The sequence below is a fragment of the Babylonia areolata genome, chromosome 33, assembly GCF_041734735.1.
Source record: "Babylonia areolata isolate BAREFJ2019XMU chromosome 33, ASM4173473v1, whole genome shotgun sequence".
Taxonomy (NCBI): domain Eukaryota; kingdom Metazoa; phylum Mollusca; class Gastropoda; order Neogastropoda; family Buccinidae; genus Babylonia; species Babylonia areolata.
The window spans coordinates 7,438,621-7,463,575 of NC_134908.1; the positions used below are offsets into that span (position 1 = coordinate 7,438,621).

The window sequence follows — 24,955 nt, forward strand, 5'->3', positions numbered from 1 at the left end:
CATCGGCGCAGGTCCGAACCACAGACACTTCAGACGCCCCTCCTGCTGCCCCGCTGTCCGCCGCACCACCACTCTGCTCGAAGAATGCATTCAGCGCTTGCTGCAAAAATGGGGGGGAAAAAAAAATCCACCTTCATCATCATCATTATCATCAAACTTGTTAGCAGCAATTAAGAGTTCAAGATCAGAATACTATGTAAGTATCCATTATTTTTATTATAAAATATCCATCATCATGATCAATATACTCGTCAACAGCGGTCAAAGGTTCAAGATAAGAATGCTATACGAATATCCGTTATTATTATTATTATTATCATTATCAATCTACTCATCAGCTGCAGGTAAGCGTATGGATAGAGAGCCATCTAAGTATCCATTATTATCATTATTATTATTATTATTATTATTATTATTATCATTATCATCATCATCATTATGATACTCGTCAGCAGCTGTCAAAGGTTCCAGATGGAGTACTGTACAAGTATCCGTTATTATTAATCATCATTATCAATCTATTCATCAGCTGCAGGTATGGGGTATGGATACAGAGCTATGTAAGTATCCATTATTATTATTTTTATTTTTATCATTATCATCATTATGATACTCGTCAGCAGCTGCCAAGGGTTTAACCCTTTCGCTGCCAGGAAAATAAAATTTAAGTGAAATCTATTTGCCAGGGTTTTTTTTTCCAAAAAAACGGGTATAAATTTTCCAAAAATTCTGTGCTCTTTGTTGTTGGAGAAAGACCCATAAAAGTATATATTTTCTGAAAGGTAAATGAATAAAGAATACAAAACACATGCTGTTTTCCCATTTTATATATTTTTAGTGACATGCTGTTGTTTTGAAATCAGTGTTTTGTTTTTTGTCACATTTTCAACTTGTTCATTACAAGCATTAGTCAGGTAATTTGCACAAAAACATCATATTTTCTGGACAAATGGATATCTGCAAAGACAAAATCATACTTGAACAACCACAATATATATATATATATATATATTTTTAAGAGATAGATACACAATACATTGTGACTTCTCCAAGTGATAAGATGGATGTGAGGCCACGCCCCCTCAGTCTCCACCCCCCTCCTCTTCACCCCTCTCACACGGTCACTTGATTCAGTTCTCATCATACCACGTTGGCTGCGTGCCAAGAATATCGCTCTGCTGCTAATTCGGTCATGTTCTGTCGACTGCTAACATCTGTACAGCCGGCATCACTCACTGACAGTCGCATCTTGGCCACTCTCTTGATTGCTCCCTTTATTTTCTATCAGATCGTCCTATAAATGTTCATCTTCTCCTTCGAGTTTACGCTTCAATTCTTTCTGAGCATCAGCTAAAGAAAGAAATCTTGGTTGACTTAGTTCGTCACGATCGCATGTCGTGAGCACGGCGTCAGTCCGACATTTTGTTGAGCGAGCGAGGAGAGAAGTCAGGCAAACACTTGGACAGTGACCCAACCAAAACGTTCAAATAAAGGACTGCTTCATGACGTAGATGGGGTTTCTAGCTATGAACAGACTCTAGAGAGATTCCCCAGGCTAAAGCTACCACTATTTCTGTTAACGAAGTGAATGCAAACCAGGGAAAAGTCAGAATATTTCGATGACGAGTTATCTCGTCATTGTGGCAGCGAAGCATACATGCTTGCCATGACGAGTTATCTCGTCATGCAGGCAGCCTAGGGGTTAAGATGGAGTACTGTATAAGTATTCGTTATCATTAATCATCATTATCAATCAACTCATCAGCTGCAGGTAAGTGTATGGATAGAGAGCTATGTCAGTATCCATTATTATTATCATCATCATTATCATCACTGTTACCATCACCATCATCATGACCATCATCATCACTGTTACCATTATCATCATCATCATCACTGTAACCATTATCATCATCATCATCATCACTGTAACCATTATCATCATGACCATCATCATCACTGTAACCATTATCATCATCATCATTACTGTAACCATATCATTATCACTGTAACCATCATTATCATCATCATCATCATCACTGTAACCATCATCATCATCATCACTGTTACCATTATCATCATCATCACTGTAACCATTATCATCATCATCGTTACCATCACCATGACCATCATCATCACTGTAACCATTATCATCATCATCATCATTACTGTAACCATATCATTATCACTGTAACCATTATCATCATCATCATCATCATGACATTTGTCAGCAGCAGTCAAGGGTTTAATATGGGAGTACTGTATAAGTATCCATTATCATTAATCATCACTATCAATCTATTCATCAGCTGCAGGTAAGCATATGGACAGAGAGCTATCTAAGTATCCATTATTATTATTATCGTTATCATCATTATGATACTCGTCAGCAGCTGCCAAGGGTTTAAGATGGAGTACTGTATAAGTATTTGTTATTATTAATCATCATTATCAATCAACTCATCAGGGTTTAAGATGGAATACTGTATAAGTATTCGTTATTATTAATCATCATTATCAATCAACTCATCAGGGTTTAAGATGGAGTACTGTATAAGTATTCATTATTATTAATCATCATTATCAATCAACTCATCAGGGTTTAAGATGGAGTACTGTATAAGTATCCGTTATTATTAATCATCATTATCAATCTATTCATCAGCTGCAGGTATGGGGCATGGATACAGAGCTATGTCAGTATCCATTATCATCATTCTCAGCAGCAGTCAGTAAAAGGTTCTGAACAGAGTGCTACAGTATAGTATCCATTCTCATCTTTATCTATCTACTCATCGGTAGCAGGCATGGGGATTTGCACAGAGTGCTATCTAAAATATCCATTATCATCATACTCATCAGGGTTCTTGACAGAGAGCTACAGTATCTATTATCAGTGGAGTGATGGCCTAGAAGTAATGCATCTGCCTAGGAAGCGAGAGAATCTGAGCGCACTGGTTCGAATCACGGCTCAGCCGCCAATATTTTCTCCCCCTCCACTTGACCTTGAGTGGTGGTCTGGACACTAGTCATTCGGATGAGACGATAAACTGAGGTCCCGTGTGCAGCATGCACTTCATGGCCTGGCTTCGCTGACGAAGATCTAGGAAGGGCGTTGTCCACGTCTGATGCAGGCACGCTCATGGCTGACAAGGCCAATGCGGGAAAAGCAGAGTCGGCCGCAGCGGTTGCAAGGGAAAGTCTGGTCTGGGTTCGCGGCAAATAGTTGGTGGCGCGGACGTGGACGTGTCCTTCAAGCCTGCGCAATGGAATTTTTAGGTGGAGTGCAGTGTGCGCAGTACTGGCCCCACCCTTTACACCCGTGGTTCATCTGCCATAGCCTAGCAAGCTGGGACGGTGACAGTGAGGTCCTCAGGTCATAGGTTTTATATCAGACTGTCCTTGTCCTAGCCTCTGGCTCAAAAACCTTCCTCGGAGGCACGGGGGCGCGGCTACTGAAAGTCGGGACATGGCCATGGACCCAGGGTCAATGCATGTCGAGACTGTCCTGCATTCCTTAGCACTTCATGGGTTTTACTTCAGACTTTTCCTTGTCTTAGATGGACTGCCTTCCCGGGCTGTCGAGCTCCATCTGCCCGCATGTGACAGGTAGCACAGGGTTACATGGTACCTGTGGCAGGTAGAGACCTGACCTGAGCATGCACTTAGCGCACGTAAAAGAACCCACAGCAACAAAAGGGTTGTCCCTGGCAAAATTCTGTAGAAAAACCCACTTCGGTAGGAAAAACAAATAAAAATTGCACACAGGAAAAAATACAAAAAATGGGTGGCGCTGTAGTGTAACGATGTGTTCTCCCTGGGGAGAACAGCCCGAATTTCACACAGAGAAATCTGTTCTGATAAAAAGAAATACAATACAATACAATACAATACAATCATTATTATCATTCTACTCCTCAGTATCAGGTAAGGGGTATGGAATATAGTGCTAAATATAAGCATCCATTATTATTATTATTATCATCATACTTGTCAACACCTGTAAAGGGCTATGGATAAAGAGCTGTGCAAGCAAACAAAACAAAACAAAACATAATCAAACTTGTAGCCCAGGAGGGCCGAGACAGCCGTAGCCTCCTCTGCTGTTGGGAGGGTCACAGTCGGACACGACTGACCATCATATCATATACTCACGTCCAGGTTCCACTGCCGATCCTGAAGAAAGAACATAGCCAGGGCCGTGTCGGTGCCCGTCACCTCCGCAAACCTCTGGCACCGCTGCTCGCATTCCGCCGCTGACGGGAGATCCTGGATCTCGCAGTCGCTGTCGTCCGACGACATCTTTCACGGGTCTCCTCAATCGTACGTTTGTTTAGTCTTTTGCCTGAAAAATGAGCAGAGTGAGAGAGAGGAGGGTGGTAGAGTGGTTAAGACGCTTATCTGCCAATACAGTGTCTGTGAGGGCTAGGGTTCAAACCCCAGTCTTACCCATCCTTTCTCCTACGTCTGACTACAAAATCAAACTGAATGTCTAGCCATTGTTTTATTTCATTATTTCATTACTTACTGTTTATGAATGTTATCTGATACAAGTCATAATATGGTTCATCAGCCGTCATGATAAAACTGAAGTGCAACGTTGTGAGCACAGTATAAGCTTTAAGCTTGTTGATGCTCTTTTGTCATTCATTGCATTGTAATCATGTGTATTGTTGAATAATTCAAGATTATTTAAACCAATGTCTAGCCATTCGGATGAGAAAATCAACCCAGGTCCCTTGTGCAACACACACTTGGCCCACTGAAAAAAAGGAACACAGCGGCAACAAAAAAAAAAAAGTGTTCTGGCAAAATTCTGGAGAAGAAACCCACTCTGGCAGGTAACAAACATGTGATGCATGCACTCAAGGTTCTAAACGTGTTGTGTTAGCGTGTATGGATTTGTGCTAAAGCAGTGACGCCTCCTTGAGAACCTTCATGAGAAGCAATCTAAAGAAAATCATAATCGTTTTCTTGTCATATAAGTTAGATATACATGAGAATGGAATTATCCCACTACACATGTTATGCACTACCCCACCTGTGAACACTAGTTATTTTCATACACATTTACACAATTACAGGCTGAGTTCTGCTGTTCTCCTTCTCACATTTCTAATAAATGTTCGGACATGAGTTCCTACATACCATATTTCTTCGCTTTGTGATCATAGAGACAGTTTCAGTTTTCAGTTTCACTTTCTCAAGGAGGCGTCACTGCGTTCGGACAAATCCATACACGCTACACCACATCTGTTGAGCAGATGCCTGACCAGCAGCATAACCCAACGCGCTTAGTCAGGCCTTGAGTGCATGCTTACATATTTGTGTACCTATGAAAGTGGATTTCATTTTACGTAATTTCGCCAGAGGACAACACTCTCGTTGCCATGGGTTCTTTTTCAGTGCGCCAAGTGCGTGCTGCACACGGGACCTCGGTTTGTCGTCTCATCCGAAAGACTAGACGCTCAGTTTGATTTTCCAGTCAAACTTAGGAGAAAGGGCGAGAGCGGGATTCGAACCCACACCCTCACGGACTCTCTGTATTGGCAGCTGAGCGTCTTATCCATTCTGCCACCTTCCGCATAGAGACAAACATAGACAAATAAACACCATATTTAATGTATACATAATAAACACCACATTTTATGTTCTCAATTCAACTGCCTGGGGGAGACATAATGATACAGCATTATTAATACTGCACTGCAACAACAGACTAGTATAAACAAAAAGATACACTGGAAAACCCTTTCTCTCACTTTGAAAAGGACTTTGCAAAGACGCTTTAATGAACTTTCTGCAACAAGCTTTTATAATGACCTATTGGTTCTTCTTCTGTTGTGTAGCCACAATCAACACATTGATTATTTTGCCACATTTTTTGGGGGGGTTCCGCAGACCGGTTGCTTGACAACAAAAAAAAAAAAATTTTTTACTCCAATCACATTCACACTCTCCCTCCTGCCCACTAACTGGATCAGAGGGGGCGAGAAGTGACAGGCAGGCATCCTACTGATGGCCCCTGGCACCCCCCCGCCACAGTGCCCTCCCTCCAGCACTCCCTTTACCCACTACTTACCTAAACATTCACTCTCACATTCATACCCGACAATTGCTGTAATTTATCCTGTGGTTTTGCCTACTCTTGGAGTTTGGCAGCAGCGAGACTGTCAAGAGTGGCGACCTTGAGGTGAGAGGTGACTCTGCATTTGAAGCTGCTGGGGGAGTCTGCCTCAACAGGTTCTAGGTCTTCTATTCAAATCTTTATCTTGTACTTGAACCAGCTGTAGTCTGTGCTGTTCTCTGGTGAAAATTGTGGCGCAGAAGAAACTAGAAATGGCAGAGTAACGTGTAGAAGGGCATGGGGATTTTCCGGTCTGTGTGATGGTAGGCGGAGATATCAAAGCATAAATGAATCAAACCTTAAAAGTCAAGTGACAGTTGTTCGTTAGTCTCTGTTGTAACTCTGTTGTGACAGTGACTTAAGATTTATCTACTTGTTCTGGATCTGGATCTGGATCAATACGTCGCTTACATCCATTTACTGGTGGGGGTGTGCAACGCGTTGGTGTTACTGGCTTCTGGCTTTTGCCAGAGCCGATTTGAAGCTATCCACTGACTTTTTGTGGACGATGGTATCGTCTAGATGGTTCCACTCAATTACTGTCTTTGGGAAGTATGAGTATCGGTACTGGTCGGTGTTTGTTTCAGGGACACAGTAGCATCTATCGTTGTTTCGAATATAGTTCTCCACAGGGTTTTGCGACAGATATGTGCTCTTGTCTCTCGTGGAGCGGATGCGTCGTCCTGGTTTCTGCGGTGTGATAAAGTCACTCGGAGTGATCGCTGGCACCAGACCCTCTACCACCCTGTAGAAGAAGCCTAACCGCAGTTTGAGTCGTCTTTCCTGGAGTGTAGTGAGTTCATGTTTCTTCAATAGTCCTGTTATAAAGCCTGGAGTGGTACCGACTAAGTGTTGATTGTTTCGGAAACGGCAATGGCTCTCTCCACCCATCCACACCCCCTTTTCCCCCCACCTTCACACACTCTTCCCCACCATCCTTCTCGGTATTGGAACTGGCAGACCTAAAAACATCACAACGATGTCTGGTTCTTTGGGCTTCAGGCTGCCCCTTTTCGTCTTTAATTCCGTCGTTGGAGAAGGATGATTACGGTACATGATGTCCTAGTTTAGCATTTATACATGTGGATTCTCAGCACACATTTCCGAGCAGAGGACAAGAACTAGAATGTTCGTTCTTGGAAGAAAAAGAAACTGAAACTTAGCATTAACCACGTGACAGACTTAAAGGAATGCGTTACTTTTGCAGAAACTACGGGGAGTCATGTCAACAAATTTAATCTACCAGTGAAATAGTGCACCCATAGTCTGATTCTGTATTTAATCCCGGCAGACACGCAATACTTTCAACACCAAGAGCGAATCAACTAACCCACCAAAAATTTCATTGACCTACCTTGGAGCGATCAAATGAAGCATGAGAGTGATGTCCCCTGTCGCGGGAAAACATATGTATGAGATACTATTTGCGTCAAACTTTAAATTTAATTTTAAAATTGTTGACGAAAACTTTCGGATTTCGGATGAGACGATAAACCGAGGTCCCGTGTGCAGCACGCACTTGGCGCACTGAAAAAGAACCCATGGCAACGAGAGTGTTGTCCTCTGGCGAAATTACGTAAAATGAAATCCACTTTCATAGGTACACAAATATGTAAGCATGCACTCAAGGCCTGACTAAGCGCGTTGGGTTATGCTGCTGGTCAGGCATCTGCTCAACAGATGTGGTGTAGCGTGTATGGATTTGTCCGAACGCAGTGACGCCTCCTTGAGAAAGTGAAACTGAAACTGACGAAAACATACGAGCATTATGTTTCACTTGGCCATCCGTATTCGGAAAAATCTTCTCTCCAGAGCTTCCTCTGCTCTCTAATACTAGTTCTCAGCTCTAGCACTCAAACTACCTCGGCAACCACAAAACGGTTGTCACTGTCAAATTCTGCAAAAGAATCCACTTTGATAGCAAAACAAATACACTTGCAGACTGAGAAAAAAAGGGAAGAAAATGGATGGCACTGCACTATGGCGACACAATCTCACTAGGGAGAGCAGCCCGAATTTTACACAAAAATTCTATGCCGGACACACACACACACACAAAGTAATTTAATACAATCCAATATATGTTCTCTATGAGTTTATGTTCTCTGCAAATTCTGGATCTAGTTTTGACTCAGTACAATATTTTCAGCTTATGTAATCAAGGCTGTTCACTGGTCTCTGTTGTAACTGCTCTGTTGTAAATGTGTTTTCAGGGATAGCAGATCATTGATTTAAAACGAATGATTTTTCTCCTCTTTATGTTTGCATTATGTTTTTATGGGGGGAAAAAAAGCACCATCTCCATCCCAGTTTGAAAAGGTGACCCCTGATCATTTCAAGACCTATATTTATTTCAACACACTTAGCCTACCAATTTGCGTAAATGTAGGAGGCCACGGCAGACAGAAGCACCTGAACCGAAGGTCGATGTGCCTCATGCACTTGCATTATTACTTCTTCTTCTTCTTCCAATAGTGTCCAACAGTCGTTGTCTACCTTTATTGACATCACGTGTATGACCATTTTGTTTATTTCAGTTGCCCCGCTATGTAGACAAACATACTCCGTTTTCAGGGTAATTATGCATCAGTGCTGGGTATGTTCAGGTTTTTGTAGTTTCCATGACCCGCCGGCCGAACGCTGACATGGATAACAGGATCTTTACGTGCGTGTTTTAAGTTTGACTGATTTTCTGCGTGTATATACACACGAAGGGGACTCAGGCACTAGCAGCCGGGTCTGCAAATATGCTGACCTGGGAGACTGGGGGAAATGTCCACCCTTTACCCACCGTGGCCAGGCGCCGCCAGTTTCCGAGATTCGAACCCTAAACCCTCAGATTCCAACGCTTTAACCGTTCCGCGCCCGTCGGCACTTGTAACGTGCCGTTGTCTCGCCGCGGCCAAGAGTAACATGGGTTTTGTGGTTTGATTTGATTGTTACTGTTCTTCATCTGTATGTTCGAAGGGTGTTACTTAGGCACATCTCACATGTGTATCCAGTTTACAGAAAACGCTCTAAGTTACCACTATTTTCCCTTTCTAAACTGTAAAAGCTGTGAGAAATACTTGCCGGTGTCATCAGTTTCAGCTATTTGATGAAAACCGTTTTGTATGTAGAGAAAAGCAGGAGGATGTTTTCTTCTTCTTTTTGATTCGAACCCGGGACCTTCAGATTGAAAGTCCAACGCTTTAACCATTCGGCTATTGCGCCCGTCTCTTCATATTTCAGTTCTCACATTTTCAGTCTAATTTCAAGTTATGATCTGTGCATTTGACCACAGGGATAATACAAGTGTGCATTCTCTGAGTTCACTCTTTATTCTTCATATTTCAGTTCCTGTCCATTTTAAACTTGTATTTGTTGTCAACACTAATGTAGCCTCATGCTCTTCTCCTTCTTCCTTGGCTTGGACTGGGTGTGTGATATGTCGGTGGAGTCTGCCGACCTATCTGGGTATCAAGAAACCATCTTTGGATCATAATTGTTTGAAAAATTATCGACCTGCCTCTAATCTGTCATTTTTATCAAAACTGCTAGAAAAGATCACATTGTCTCAGCTCTTAGCTCATCTGGAACAAAATGGTTTACATAATTCCCACCAGTCAGCTTATAGACGTGGTCATAGTTGCGAAACTATTCTTAGAATAGTGAATGATTTGCTTTCGGGATTTGATGAGCCTGATAAGATATCTGTTCTCGCTCTCTTAGATTTGTCAGCAGCTTTTGACACTATCGACCACTCTATCCTCTTGAACAGACTTAAAACTTCCTTTGGTATTCGTGACACTGCACTAGCATGGATCACGTCGTACCTTTCAGATCGTATACAGAAAGTGTGTGTAAATGGTAGATACTCTAGAGTATCTGCCTTAAAATATGGTGTCCCACAGGGGTCCGTCCTAGGTCCTGTTCTTTTCGTGCTGTATGCGGCTTCTGTGTCGGATGTCATCAGTCATCATGCGATGTCGCATGTGATGACACACAACTTTATCAGTCGGCTTCCATTGCTGAATTTGATGCACTGGTGACTCGAACACAGGAGTGCATTTCTGGCCTAAAGGACTGGATGACTCTCAACAAGCTGCAACTAAATGATGATAAGACTGAATTTATGATAACCTGTCCAAAGAAGTTTCGTCAACATCCTTCCTTTCCTGACTCTGTTCCGCTGATTAATAGCACACCTGTTTCACTTTCTCCTTCTGTTCGCAGTCTTGGTGTAATCTTAGACCAGTCTCTTTCCTTCCAACAGCACATTTCGAATATCTGTAAAGTTGCCTATTTGGAACTGCGTAGAATCAGCACTATCCGCCACTATCTCTCAACCGACGCAGCCAAGACACTTGTATGCTCTCTGGTTCTCTCAAGATTGGATTACTGCAACTCTCTTTTGGCCGGCCTTCCCAAATATCTGTTAGACAGACTCCAACGAAATCAGAATAACGCTGCCAGACTCACTCGCAGAGCTTCTAGATTTGACCATGTTTCTCCTCTCCTTCAGTCTATCCACTGGTTGCCTGTTTCTGATCGAATAGACTATAAGCTATCCACTCTGACCTTTTCTGCAGTCAACGGATCTGGCCCCAAGCATCTTTCTGAACTCCTCCATATCTATACCCCGTCTCGCCAGCTCCGTTCTTCCTCTGATACTCGACTTCTCAGGATATCTCACGTCAGAAGTAAGACCTATGGACACAGATCGTTTACTTTTCAATCGCCAATGACGTGGAACAAGCTCCCTGATAACCTCTGTCATTCTGATTCCCTCGCATCTTTTAAATCTCGTCTCAAAACTCACCTTTTCCCTCAGCAGTAAGTTCAATTGTGGCAGGTCCACTTCCTTTGCGTTAGCTGTGCTTGACTAATGTGTGTATACATATTTGTATGTGTACATGACTACATGCATGTATATGAATGTGTATTGTGTGTGCGTGCGTTTATGTAAGTTTGTGCCTGCCTATGTGTGCGTATGTGTTAGGGTAGCTGTTAGATACACATGTATGTTAAAATGTATGTATGCAGTGTGTGTGTGTGTAGTCATATTTTGGCGTGTGTATGTAACATAGTTGTAATGTTTTATGTTAACAAAAGCGTTTTTGTAAAGCACCTAGAGCAGATTTCTGGATAGTGTGCTATATAAGTATCCATTATTATTATTATTATGATACTGTAAATGCTGTCTCCACTCCATTCATACTGCCCTATTTTTTTAATCTGACTGATTCAATGTACGTTTTTTCACACACACACACACATATATATATATATGTTATAGACCAGCTGAAAAAAGACTAGACGGTAAATTTATGATTATTACCAGCTTATTTCGTTTTACAACTTCCACTCTTGTCACCACTTCCTGTAATTTATATGACGCAACAATCGAATTTATGTGGTGTGTGTGTGTGTGTTCCTGCTTTGCTGTACATAAAATTTCTCCCAGGTGTCTTGCATGTTTCGTATCATATTTTCATTTCTTTCCTTTTTAACAATTATCAGTGCTGCTTTTTTTCTTTCAGTACTTTGTCACCCATTTTGGGTGTGCATGCAGGATATGTTACAGCTTCCGGAACTGAACTATTGCTGCTATGGATTACAGGATCTTTAATGTGCAGATGTGGGAGGTTGAAAAATCAATCTCCACCAGTTGATCATTCCAGGATCAAACCCAGGAACTTCAGGCAGAGAATCAATCAATAGGAAAAACAAATAAAACTGCATGCAGGAAAAAAAAAAGAAAAAAAGGGTGGTACTGTTGTGTAGCAACGCGCTCTCCCTGGGGAGAGCAACCTGTATTTCACACAGAGACATCTGTTGTGATAAAAAGAAATACAAATGCAAATACAAACCATTCCAGCCGTTCTATTGTGCAGCTGAACAGGATATTTTAACCTTTAGCTTCCAAAAGAACCAAAACAGTGATTCCAAAAGTCAACATCCGACAGGCCAGGAAAAGCAGTGCCAGCAAGTCCCCGACAGCCGCCACCATCCCCTGTCCACACTGCGTCAGAACCTCCCAGGCGCAGATTGGCCTGACCAGTCATCTGCGCACCCACAGAGCCCAACCCACCCACCCCCAGGATGACTAGATGGTCCTCGTCGATCCCGACGGACGAACCACACATATATATATGTTTCTGTTCACTTATTTCGTGCAGGAGAGAGCAAGCATGATCGCCCACATTTGTGACTTCCATGTATTACAGAGATGCAAAATGAATAGTCAAATGACGGGCGCATTAGCTGAGTGGTTAAAGCGTTGGACTGTCAATCTGAGGGTACCGGGTTCGAATCACAGTGACGGCGCCTGGTGGGTAAAGGGTGGAGATTTTTACGATCTCCCAGGTCAACATATGTGCAGACCTGCTTAGTGCCTGAACCCCCTTCAGGTGTATATGCAAGCAGAAGATCAAATATGCACGTTAAAGATCCTGTAATCCATGTCAGCGTTCGGTGGGTTATGGAAACAAGGACATACCCAGCATGCACACCCCCGAAAGCGGAGTATGGCTGCCTACATGGTGGGGTAAAAACGGTCATACACATAAAAGCCCACTCGTGTGCATACGAGTGAACGCAGAAGACTAATCAAATGGCGTTTCGTTTATGTATCCCTTATAATCATACTCAGGTATCTGTTCATTTATTTTGACTGTGTGTGCAAGTGCGAGTGCGTGTGTGTGATAGAGAACACACACATTTGTGGCTTCATGTTTTATACATCAAGTTACTGAATGAACAATCAAACTGCGTTTCGTTTATGTATCCCTCAAAATCATATTTTTGTTCTTACTTTGAGTGTGCATACATGTGAGAGAGAGAAATTTGTGGCTTCATGTATTAAACAGAAAACTACATAATGAATCAAACAGTGTTGTTTGCTTCACCGCAACTGCAGAATGGGGTGGTGTATCTGGATGAGTGGTTCTTTCTTTTCAGTTCCATAATTACAAACACACACAAGTTCAGTTTTTACTTCATTTATTGTGTTACCATCACTATCATCATCAAGAAAGATGGTTTTATGTACAGTTACAATATAACCTGTCTCATCTGAGTAGCATTCTTTTTTTCATGGGACCAAGCACAGAGTTGATTTCAAAAGCATTCACAATCAAGTTTCAATGCTCAAGCCTCTGATTCAAACTGTCAAACAGCACAAAACCTACACTTTTCAAACAGTAAATGATATGAAAATCACTTCTTTTTTTTCATCCACGCATCTAAATGCACCCATTTGACCGCTCCTCATTCATACCAACAGAAACAAACATTTTAACTTAAATTACTCAAGTGAGTCAAAAACGATATAAAATACACAATTATTTTCGAGATACTCTCAGTAATTTGTGAAACAATGTTAGACACACTCATTCACAACAATTCAACTCTTGCTGCCAGACAAGTGAAATCAAAATCAAATCAAACATTGCTTCTAGCCCAGATGACCTGCCTATCAGAAAAAAAATAGCAGGGGAGAATGTCACCTTGAGAGTCCCAATTCTAAAACATAAAGGAGGAGTTTGAATTATACTCCATGTTTGGTGATACATATACCATGTCAAACTGATGCAAACTAGGCCTATCGGTTTGCTCTGCTTGGCCAAATTTCGCGCAGCTAAGGGTGAAAAGACAACCCATCTTGCTCAGTCCACTCTTAGCCAATCAAACACCTCTAAAAGCTACAAGTGCTGAATCATTCCTTTGGCCAAGGCTCTTGACGCCATCTAGTCAGGTTTACACTCTGTTTCGCCTTACGCTTTTTTTTGGCGATTAACTCACTCAGTACGGCCAGTCCTCTCTTCTCCTCTACACAGACCCCTCGGATGTCCAGTGGGTGTCTGAATGACCCAACCTTTAGCTTCCGTCATCAGAACTGTGGTATTCTTTGTCAACATTCACCTCTTCAGTATAAGAGCGTTGCGCTTGCAATATTTTGATGATGGTAATTGTTAACGTCGTCTCTTTCGCCGTTCATATGGAGAGAGTTAAGTGTGTTCATCTGTCCTGATTTTGCTGCATGCAGCTTGTGTCTATTGTATTCTTACCTTTTGTGTACTCGATTCGACTCTGCCCCCTTGAATCCTACTTTTTTCTCTACCTCAAGCTGTGCTTGACTATGTGTGCATACATATGTATGTGTACATAATTACATGCATGTATATGAATGTGTATTGTGTGTGCGTGTGTTTATGTAAGTTTGTGCCTGCCTATGTGTGCGTATGTGTTAGGGTAGCCGTTAGATACACATGTATGTTAAAATGTATGTATGCAGTGTGTGTGTGTGTGTAGTCACATTTTGGTGCGTGTATGTAACATAGATATAATGTTTTATGTTAACAAAAGCGTTTTTGTAAAGCACCTAGAGCAGATTTCTGGATAGTGTGCTATATAAGTATCCATTATTATTATTATTATTACCTCTCAGTCGATTCTGTCTTTCCTTTCTCTGTTGGGGATTGGATTTTTCGCTGGGTGCCTACCTTTCATTTCTCAGACATGCCTGGGTGGGGTGCACACACCCAGCTCATTTTCCCCTCCCTCTCTCTTTACAAATTCTTTTTCAGGTTTCTCTGCACATGTGGATCAAACAAAAATTCTATACTTCCTTTTTCCAGACCAGAAAAAAATTTGTCTGTTGCACTGCTGATGAAAGAAATTGGCAGACATTACCAAATTTTTATCACTTTTTGTTTTCTTCAACAATCCAAGAAACTTTTTTTTTTTTTTTTTTTTAAGCAAAAAAAAAAAAAAAAAAAAAAAAAAAAGCATCACTATTCAATGGCAGTTGTCATGGGTTTAATAAAAATTCCAAGACTTTTTAGACACTGAAGGGCAAAGCATATTCCCCCCCCCCCCCCCCTCAAGACTTTCTCCAGCTCTCATTTTCCCCCAAAGAACTTTTCCAGACTTCCAAAACTCTGTACAAACCCTGGCTTCCACACACACAACCAAAGACATTTTTTTTTTCTTGCTGGACACAGAGGTGATATCACATTCGATTATGCCGTCAACAATCACAAAGTTAACTCGCACACATATGCTCATCATTCGTTCCCTGTCTCGTTCAGTCAGGATTCAGTCACTCGCACACACAAGCAATAAATTAAGAGTGGATTTTTTTTTTTTTTTTTTTTTTACCACACAACATTAAATGTTGATGAGTTCCCTTGGCGGAGGCCTCATAGGTATCATGCCTGCAGTGAAAGTCTTCGCCTCAAACTGCGCCTTCTCGCTCTCTGTCAGGTCAGCAAGAGGAGTGTACAGAGAACCACTGTCGTTGGGCACCGCAGAAGCAGCAGCAGCAGCGCCCCCACCAAATGTGGACCCCCCTCCCCCAAAAACAGACCCCCCGGCCGCTCCGAACAACCCCGGCTGAGGGGCGATAGAAGCGGTAGCGGTGGCACCGCCTGTGGCAGAGCTTCCCCCGAACACGCTGGACTGGGAGGAGGGGGCGGCTCCAAAAAGACCCGGCGCCGGAACAACAGTGCTGGCTGCTGTCGACTGACCAAACACTGACGCTGGCGCCGAAGAGGCTGGCGGTTTACCAAAGAGTCCTCCTCCTCCACTGCTCTGCCCAAAGACGCTTCCAACATTCTGTCCGAAAACATTCCCCGGCGTTGACGACTGGCCAAAACCACCACCTACCCCTGACGCTGCACCTTTCCCGAACAGTCCAGGTGCCGGCACTGCGCCGCCCCCTCCCCCTCCCGACTGAGCAAACAGGCCCCCTCCTCCTCCCCCCCCAAACAGACCCCCCCCACCAGCGCTGCTAGCCGGCGTGCTGACAGCGCCACTTCCAAACAGTCCCGGGGCTGGCTGTCCAAAGATGGACGCTGTACCGGAGGCGGTGCTCGTCTGGCTGCTCCCAAACACCGACGCTGTTGACGATGACGGCTGTTGTTGCCCAAAGAGGGAGGTGGTCTGCTGTGAGCCGGATGCCCCACCCATCCCAAACAGGGACCCGGACATGCTGGTGTTGGGGGCGGTGCTGCCGAATCCAAACGAGGAGCTGACAGCTGGGCTACTGCTGCTGCTGTTGTTGCCGCCGCCGCCGAAGATGCTGTTGCCGGCTCCTGCCCCAAACACACTGCTTCCTGTTTGAGTCCCACCACCTGTCCACACATACACAATTTCAGTTTTCTTTCAGTTTCACTGCGTCTGGATATATCAATATACCTCACACATCTGCTACTTCAAAGTCTGGCAGTAGCATAACCCATGTGCATCTGTGTACCTATCAGAGTGGATTTCTGAACACCAGTCCATGAGAACGTAAAAAAATAATGTTAAAGATTGACTGAAGCAACATCAACTAACTGTAATCATTCATAAAGTTGTGTTTGCTGTAATGTTTCATTTTCACATGCAAAAAATTGAGAGAGACAGAGACACACAGAGAGAGAGAGAGAGACAAAGAGCTGATGATCCAGGTAACAAAGGGATCAACTCAATAAGGTACTAACTACATCAGACAACCAAAGACAAACAACTAACACAGAGACAAGTAGAGGGGGGAGAGGGCAGAGAGACAGAGAAAGAGAACAGATTATCACGGAAACAGTGAACAAGGTATTCAGTCCATAAAACAAACACACACAGACGAACACACCTACCAAATGTGGAGGGTCTGACAACAGACTGACCACCAGACCTGTGGAGAAAAAAAAAAGAAAAAAGTCAGTACAATTTCTAGGGAACATGCAAATCTTGCGTAACAGCCTGGAATTATAACATGTTCAAAATGAAGGGAGTGAAGCAGGGTTTAGAGATCAGCTAAGAACGAATGTTTCAAAAATGAAAGAAAAGTGTTGCTTTTTTTTTCTCTCTCCAAACAGAAAGAATTTCAACTGGAGGTGGTGGAGGTACGGAGTCGACCGGAGGGAGCAGAGGCAGTGGAGGAGGTGGAGGGTTAGCGTTGTAGACGATGCCCGAGGTAGAGGGCCCAGTGTCATATCATATCATGTTAACTCTCTCCATACGAACGGCGAAAGAGACGACAATTACAGCGTTTCATCGCAATTAGCATCATCAAAATATTGCAAGCGGAAGGCTCCTACACTGAAGAGGTGAATGTTGACAAAGAATACCGCAATTCTGACGACGGAAGCTAAAGGTTGGGTCATTGAGACACCCACTGGACATCCGAGGGGTCTGTGTAGAGGAGAAGAGAGGACTGGCCGTACTGAGTGAGTGAGCTTTTGCGAAGGTGGACGTAATTTCTCATTCAGACACCTACTGGAATCCGATGGGGGAGTGTCTGTAGAGGAGAAGAGAGGACTGGCTGTACTGAGTGAGTTAATATGAAGGCCTTTTGCCTGCTGGAAATGGGGGGAAGTGAGAGCCCCCATAATTGTATAGAGAGATTTTTATATAACCCAGCAGTGCACCAGGCTAATTAATGAGTAATGAAACAAGTTTTGTATTTTAATTTTTTTTAAATAAGTGCCAACACGATTTTTTTTAAGTATTCACTGTGACCGCCGGTCGATCGTGATTGTGCCTTAACTCACTCAGTACGGCCAGTCCTCTCTTCTCCTCTACACAGACCCTTTCGGATGTCCAGTGGGTGTCTGAATGACCCAACCTTTAGCCTTCCGCCTGCAATATTTTGATGATGGTAATTGGGGTGAAACGCTGTTAACGTCGTCCCTTTCGCCGTTCGTATGGAGAGAGTTAATATGAGCTCGATCACCCAATCAGGCCAAGTAGTCTTGTGACCTCTTGTGATTCATCATAAGACACAAAACAAGAGTGCCAAAGATTCAATAGACAGAACATACAAAAAAAAAACTTAGCCGTATGCAGAGCACAGGAGCAGGAGTCAAGATGGCTGCCGGAAAAAGAGGGCGCTAGTCAGGGATGCAAAGGAGAGGTAACCTACTTCTGGAGGTTATCGGCCGTAGCTACTTTCGTTTTCTCTGCATAGGCGGGTAGTAGTTTGCGCAGGGCAGGAATCAGACCCCTGCCAGAGTCTGCACTAGTGGGTCATGGTTGAGTATGTGTAATTAAATTTCAATTTCCACAAAAGTTTAATAAGGATATATTGTGTAATCTGTTCCTAGTCTTTGCAACGGAGATCAGAAAAAAAAGGAGGGATGAGACACAGCAATGATAAGGAGTGTATTTATTCACTAATGTGTCAGTCGATGTAATGATAAGCAGCGTATTCACTGTGTCATTCGATGTAATGATAAGGAGCATATTCATTCACTAATGTGTCATTTGATGTAATGGTAAGGAGCGTATTCATTCACTAATGTGTCATTTGATGTAATGATAAGGAGCGTATTCATTCACTAATGTGTCATTTGATGTAATAAGGAGTGTATTTATTCACTAATGCGTCATTCAATGAAATCAATAGGGGTGCGTTTATTCACCACTGTCATTGAATGTAATGGGCAGGAGTGTATTTATTCATCTTTTGCATCACCCAATGCTGTACTTACGCTCTGGCTGCTCTTTGGCGCCTGCCTTCCTCCAATATTTGTGTCTGCAACACAAAACCACCAGATATTTATAACAAAAAAATAAAATAAATAAAATAAAATAATGTTGCTCATAGCCCGAACTCTAACAAAGCCGTGCCATCAATAAACTAAAAAGCCCAACCACCTAACAAAAGGGTCATATATGGTGTCTAGGAATAGTTGGGGATTCCCCCTGTGATGTGTAGAAAATACGGCCTATCCTACCACCCAACATAAAAGCAGTAGGTTCATGGATAACAGACCCCAAGACCTGGTCACCCTTCAGTGACATGGGTCCTCTACCTAGCTGCTGCATATATGCGAGTTTGGCAGTGAAGGGGTTAAAAAAAAAAATCACCTCACAATCTAGAGCTAAATTAAAGAGAAATGTTTTTTTTTCAAACCGTAGTCCATGCGCGATACACTGCTGTGCTTGCTTGTTCTGTATGGTAGTGCCTGTGGTCAGTGCTGACCCTTACCAGATTTTGTCTGAGGGCGTCGGGCATGGCTCGGATCTGGTCCTGCTTCTGTCGGAACTCCTGGGCCAGCAGTGACACTTTCTGCTTCTGTACACACGCACACACACACACAAATCAAATCAAATGATAGTGCTTAGAATCTCGCCAACCACTGAATCAAATCAAAATATGGTGCTTAGAGCCCCGCCAACCACTAAGGCTATCAAAAAAGTTACTTTAAAAAAACTTCCAGAGTTTAATACATTAAAATTTGATTTTAAACGTTCACTTCTTTCAAGAAGTCCATCAGCGTCCACGGAGGGACATCACGAAACAAAGTCTTCAGAAAATCCTCCGTATAATGTCCCGTGTCATGGAGATCCCAACAGTCAAGTACCATGTGATGTAACCAACACAGCATGAACATCAGTATGACAGGTTAACCTGTGATGTAGACAATACAGCAGCAAAAATCAATGAAATTAAATTACAATGCTCAGAGCCTCACTGGCCACTATGGCCGACAGAGCAGCAACTACAGCATCACAGGTTAACCCGTCATGTACGCAGTGACTACACAGTTAAGGGGGGACACGGCAGTGCAAAAGAGACCAAAATGATGATTTTTCATGATTTGTGATTTTGATGGATTTTGATTCTAGAACATCTCTTCTATCATATGCATAAGTTTTTCCACTGTAAAGATGTCTTTAACAATGAAAAAATTGCCAATAAAGATTGCTTGCTCACGAAAGTGTTTAGTAATTTTTTGTTCAATTTCGACACAAGTCGTCAAGTTTCTGGCCTTGACAACATACCTTGGACTTGCTCAATGATGAGTAAACCTACAACCATGAGACTTTGCATGATTGTTTTATGACATGTTATTGAAGTTTTGTCACAAGCATGTATGAAAATATTCTCTGGGTTTTAATTCATAGCAGTTCCAATCTTTTTACCCATTGTAAATTTTGAGGTATTCGCAATACCCAAAATTTCAAAAATTCATAAAAAGTACAATAATTGAAGAATCAACACAATCTCACGTGAAAATGAAGATAATGTCATTGTGTATCAAGTCCACATAACAAAAAGCGTCTGCATGCACCACAAACTCGATTTCTTTGATACATTGATTGGCGGCCATTTTGATTTGTTTCCATAGCAACGGGTATTCACAGAAATCTAAGAACACTTTTTTTTGTGATCCACAAGTGATGATACACCTAGTAGACAAAAAAGAGGAGAGATATAGTTGGAGAGAAAAAAAAGTCGTCATTTGACAGTAGTGTCTGGCCTTAAGTAAAGTTCCAAATTCAACCAGCACTCACGAAGGCGTCCACGGTTCCCTGCTGTATGGCCGTGTAGGCATCCAGTCTCAGCTCCTCAGGGCTCATGTCCACAAACTCTGCACACCACACACAGTCACATGCGTTAACTCTTTCACTGCCACTGGTGACTTTTGTTGACAAGACAGTGCACTCAGCTCTTTCCAAGTCTGGCCTTAAAACCCACCTCTTCCCAAAATAGCCTCCCTTCCCTGCCTCTTCCTTGTCTTTAGTTTCTCCAGTTTTAGAGTTATGCATGTGTGTGAATGACTGGTGCGAAAGCGCTTTGATTTGTCTCTGCACAAGATTCAGCACTATATGAAATGAAATGAAATTATGGTGCTTAGAGCCTCACCGACCACTAAGGCCATCTCAAGGCTATCGCCGCATTAATAACTACTACAAGGATAAAAAAAAATAACAACAAACAATTAAAACCAGTCACCACTTCAAACTTTCCACTCAAAAGTTTAAAAAAAACTTCCATAGTTTAAAACCTTCAAATCTGGTTAAAAATGTTCACTTCTTTTAAGAAGTCCATCAGCGCCTGCGGAGGGACATCACGAAACAAGGTCTTCAAAGAAACCGCCGTGTAATGTCCGTGTCTAACGTCATGCAGATCCCAACAGTCAAGGAGCACGTGTTTCACGGTGAGAGGCTCATCACAGGGAATACATCGAGGGGCCTCCTCCCCCTTCAACAAGTAATGAGTAAAAAACATAAATAAATAAAAAAAATTTTAAAAAGAGAGAGAGAGAGTACACAAAGAAACAGCAAGAGGGAGAGAGAGCGGGACAGTGAATGAGAGACCGAGAGAAAGGGGAAGACTACTTAAAGACACAGAGTGAGAGAGAGAGAGAGAGACAGCATGAGACAGAGAGGAGAGAGACACACAAAGACCAACAAAACAGAGAGAAATGAAGCCTACCTGGCAAGCTGGGCAACTCTTTCTCCAGGGAGAAGCAAGAGAACGGCCACATCTTGCTGGTCTGCCACACCTCCATCTCCTTCGGCAGACTCTTCCTGCGCACGCGCACGCACACACACAATCAATTCAAGTTGCTCAAATTCCAGCCCACTGCAAAGGGGCCACTTCAGGGAACACACACACATTCAAATAATATTGCTAATCAAATTAAATCAAATCATGGTGCTTAGAGCGTCACCAACTAAGGCACACAGTGTTGGCCTGGTGGCAATGCGTCCACCTAGGAAGCAAGAGAATCTGTGCGCACTGGTTCTAACCCCACAGTCGCCAGTATTTTTCTCATCCTCCACTAGACCTCGAGCGGTGCTTTGGACCCTAGTCATTTGGATGAGATGATAAAACGAGATCCCGTGTGTGCAGCTTGCACTTACAACACGTAAAAGAACCCAAGGCAACAAAAGGGTTGTCCCTGGAAAAATCTGGTAGGAAAAATCCACCTCAATAGGAAAACAAATAAAATCACAGGCAGAAGAAAAGAAAAAAAAAAAAAAAGAGTGGTGCTTTCAGTGTAGCGACGCGCTCTCCCTGGGGAGAGAGCAGCCCAAATTTTACACAGAGAAATCTGTTGTGACAAAAAGAATAATACAAATCAAATCACACCATGGGGCTTAGACTTTGAGCCTCGTCGACCACTAAGGCCAAAGAATACAACACCGACCACCAAGGCCAAATAACACAACGCCGACCACCAAGGCCAAACAACTCAAAACAACACTCACACAATGTCCTGTGCTGGGATGTTGCTGGCCTGCTGCTGCTGCTGCTGTTGCTGTGGGCCGCCACCACCCACACCACCACCGCCGCTGCCCGGCGCCGTCCACTTGTAGGGGTTCTGGCCCTGCGGGGTGCCCCCCGCCGTGCCGAAACTGTCGCGGAACGTCACCCCTCGAACCCCGGCCCCTCCCGCTGGACCGTTGCCTGGGGATTGGAAGAACATGACCTTATTTTATTTTATTATTTAGGTCATGTTAGTCTTCTCCTCCCCTGCCCCTCCTTCATATGTTCCACACTTGCATTGATTTCAAGTTCAAGGTAATGTCATGAAAAAAAAAAAAGCTTTCAAATCAAATTATGGTGCTTGAGAGCCTAGCTGACCACTAAGGCCATCTCAAGGCTACAGCCACATTTGCATCTACTTCAAGTCAAGGGTAAGTCGAGGGTCAAGAGCTCTCTGTCTCTCACTTTCTCCTCTTTGTGTCAACAAAAGTTCACTACCCGGTCACGCTTCAACGTGCACGGGTCAGATTTCACCTCTCTCTCTCCCTTTCTGAATCAAATCAAATTATGGCGCTTAGAACCTTGCCGACCACTAAGGCCATCTCAAGGCTATCACCACGTTAATACCTACTCAAGGGTTAAAAAAACAAACAAACAAAAAACAAGTCACCGCTTCAAATTTTCCACTCAAAGTTTAAAAACCATCCATAATTTAAAACCTTCAAATCTGACCAGATTACAGTCACCGCCCAGCCGCCACCCGCTGAGGCTGTTGGTAACAAGGATGGGCGTCTCGCTCCCGTCAGACTGGTAGGGCGACCCATCTCCATACCACCACATTCGGCAGTGGACCTCCGAGGGATGACACAACCAGGCCTGGTCACCACCAGGGATGCTGTCTTGGTCCAGGAGCCCACTGTCGACACCCTACCAGATGGTCTCTCAGTCCTGCCGTCAAAGGCACAAACACCCACCTTACCCAGGGTGAAAAACACTGTGGTGAACAACAGTGACAGTCCGATCTACATCAAACCTAAGCAGGTCATTGCCGACCTATTCTTCATCCATGCAGAGTACGCTGTGGCGCAGATCATCCAGCAGATGTCAGAGGACTGTGGGTCTGAAAGGAGGAGTTTGTATTATACTCCATGTTTGGTGTTTACATATACTTACCATGTCAAACTGATGCAAACTAGGCCTATGGTTTGCTCTGTTTGGCCAAATTTCGCGCGGCTAACAGTGAAAAGACGCCCCTCTTAGTCTGGCCCGCTCTTAGCCAATCAAACGCCTCTAACAGCTATAAGCGCTGAATCATTCCTTTGGCCAAGGCTCTCCACGCCATCTTGTCAGGTTTTCGCTCCGTCTCGTCTAACGCTTTCTTTGGCTATTAAGCGTTTTCATTTGGCCTTATTTTGTTGTATGCGGCTTGCATGTATATTGTTCTTACATTCTGTGTACTCGTTTCGACTCGGCCCCCTCGATTCCTTCGTATTTTTCTACCTCTGAGTCGATCCTGTCTTTCCTTTCTCTGTTGGGGATCGAATTGTTCGCTGGGTGCTTACGCGCGGTACCATGCCTCGTATGCCATCCTACGAAGGCAGGGATCATGATGCTGGCAGAGATACTCGGCAAGAGACTCTCCCAGGCCCGGAGCTCATGATTTCTCCCGATAGGGACCGCGGCAATGCGTCTGCAGACGCAGATCGCAGAGGGGACGCTCGTCCTGATAAAACGGTCATGAAGTGGACCGGGGGGAAAGGGATAAGAGCGTCGCCTCCCGAGGTGTCCCAGCGCAAGGCAGGTGGAAGGGGGAGTAGCACGTCCTCTCCTGGTGGTGGGAACTCGCGGCTGGGTGCGGACTCCCAAGGAGAGGCCGCCCCCTGCCGTTACCCGGGTCCCCACACGGAGACGGCCCTCAGGGGCCCCAGTGCTGTTCCCCCTCCTCCCTTCTCGGTCGACCCCCCTCCCCCACCTCCTCCTGGGGGAGAAAAACATTTGGTTCCGGGGGGGGACCTCCACTTTGCCCATCCCGGGCCAAGCCACCCCAGTCTCCCCACGGGAGGGAATGAAATTATGGTGCTTAGAGCCTCGCCGACCACTAAGGCCATCTCAAGGCTATCGCCGCGTTAATAACTACTACAAGGGTAAAAAAACAACAACAACAATTAAAACGAGTCACCACTTCAAACTTTCCACTCCAAAGTTAAAAAAAAAAACTTCCACAGTTTTAAAACCTTCAAATCTGGTTAAAAATGTTCACTTCTTTTAAGAAGTCCATCAGTGTCCACGGAGGGACATCATGAAACAAAGTCTTCAGAAAAAACTGCCGTGTAATGTCTGTGTCAAACGTCAAATGAAATGAAATTATGGTACTTAGAGCCTCGCCGACCACTAAGGCCATTTCAAGGCTATCACCACGTTAATACCTACTCAGGGGTTAAAAAAAAAAAGACCCCCCCCCCCCCCCCCAAAAAAGTCACCGCTTCAAACTTTCCACTCAAAGTTTAAAAACCATCCATAATCTAAAACCTGCAAATCTGACCAGATCACAGTCATCGCCCAGCCGCCATCCACTGAGGCTGTTGGTAACAAGGATGGGCGTCTCGCTCCCGTCAGACTGGTAGGGCGACCCATCTCCATACCACCACATTCGGCAGTGGACCTCCGAGGGATGACACCACCAGGCCTGGTCACCACCAGGGATGCTGTCTTGGTCCAGGAGCCCACTGTCGACACCCTACCAGATGGTCTCTCAGTCCTGCCGTCAAAGGCACCAACATCCGCCTTAGCCAGGGTGAAAAACACTGGTGAACAACAGTGACAGTCCGATCCACATCAAACGGAAGCAGGTCATTGCTGAC

The 24,955-nt window shown here is 43.8% G+C and overlaps 2 protein-coding genes across 4 annotated transcripts in view; both read right to left on the bottom strand.

The window, feature by feature from the left end:
• Window positions 1–7,509, bottom strand: part of LOC143277068 (tyrosyl-DNA phosphodiesterase 2-like) — an 18,227-nt gene extending 10,718 nt beyond the window's left edge. Inside the window, exons 1-3 of one of the 3 annotated variants that reach the window (XM_076581803.1) lie at window positions 7,482–7,509; window positions 4,156–4,345; window positions 1–100 (exon numbers count right to left, since the gene is read on the bottom strand). The exon at window positions 1–100 is cut by the window's left edge and continues 25 nt beyond it. In XM_076581803.1, the coding sequence (XP_076437918.1) occupies window positions 1–100; window positions 4,156–4,302 (247 nt within the window). In that variant the 5' untranslated portion in view covers window positions 4,303–4,345; window positions 7,482–7,509. Of the gene's footprint in view, window positions 101–4,155; window positions 4,346–6,108; window positions 7,274–7,481 lie in introns of those variants that run through there. The other 2 variants (XM_076581804.1, XM_076581802.1) reach the window with 2 other exon arrangements.
• Window positions 7,510–14,979: 7,470 nt separating this feature from the next.
• LOC143276900 (uncharacterized) overlaps window positions 14,980–24,955 on the bottom strand; it is a 43,151-nt gene continuing 33,175 nt past the window's right edge. The window contains exons 2-8 of the mRNA XM_076581559.1: window positions 22,097–22,295; window positions 21,318–21,412; window positions 20,393–20,469; window positions 19,083–19,169; window positions 18,583–18,626; window positions 16,747–16,784; window positions 14,980–16,245 (exon numbers count right to left, since the gene is read on the bottom strand). Of these exons, the coding sequence (XP_076437674.1) occupies window positions 15,281–16,245; window positions 16,747–16,784; window positions 18,583–18,626; window positions 19,083–19,169; window positions 20,393–20,469; window positions 21,318–21,412; window positions 22,097–22,295 (1,505 nt within the window). The 3' untranslated portion in view covers window positions 14,980–15,280. The remainder of the gene's footprint in view (window positions 16,246–16,746; window positions 16,785–18,582; window positions 18,627–19,082; window positions 19,170–20,392; window positions 20,470–21,317; window positions 21,413–22,096; window positions 22,296–24,955) is intronic.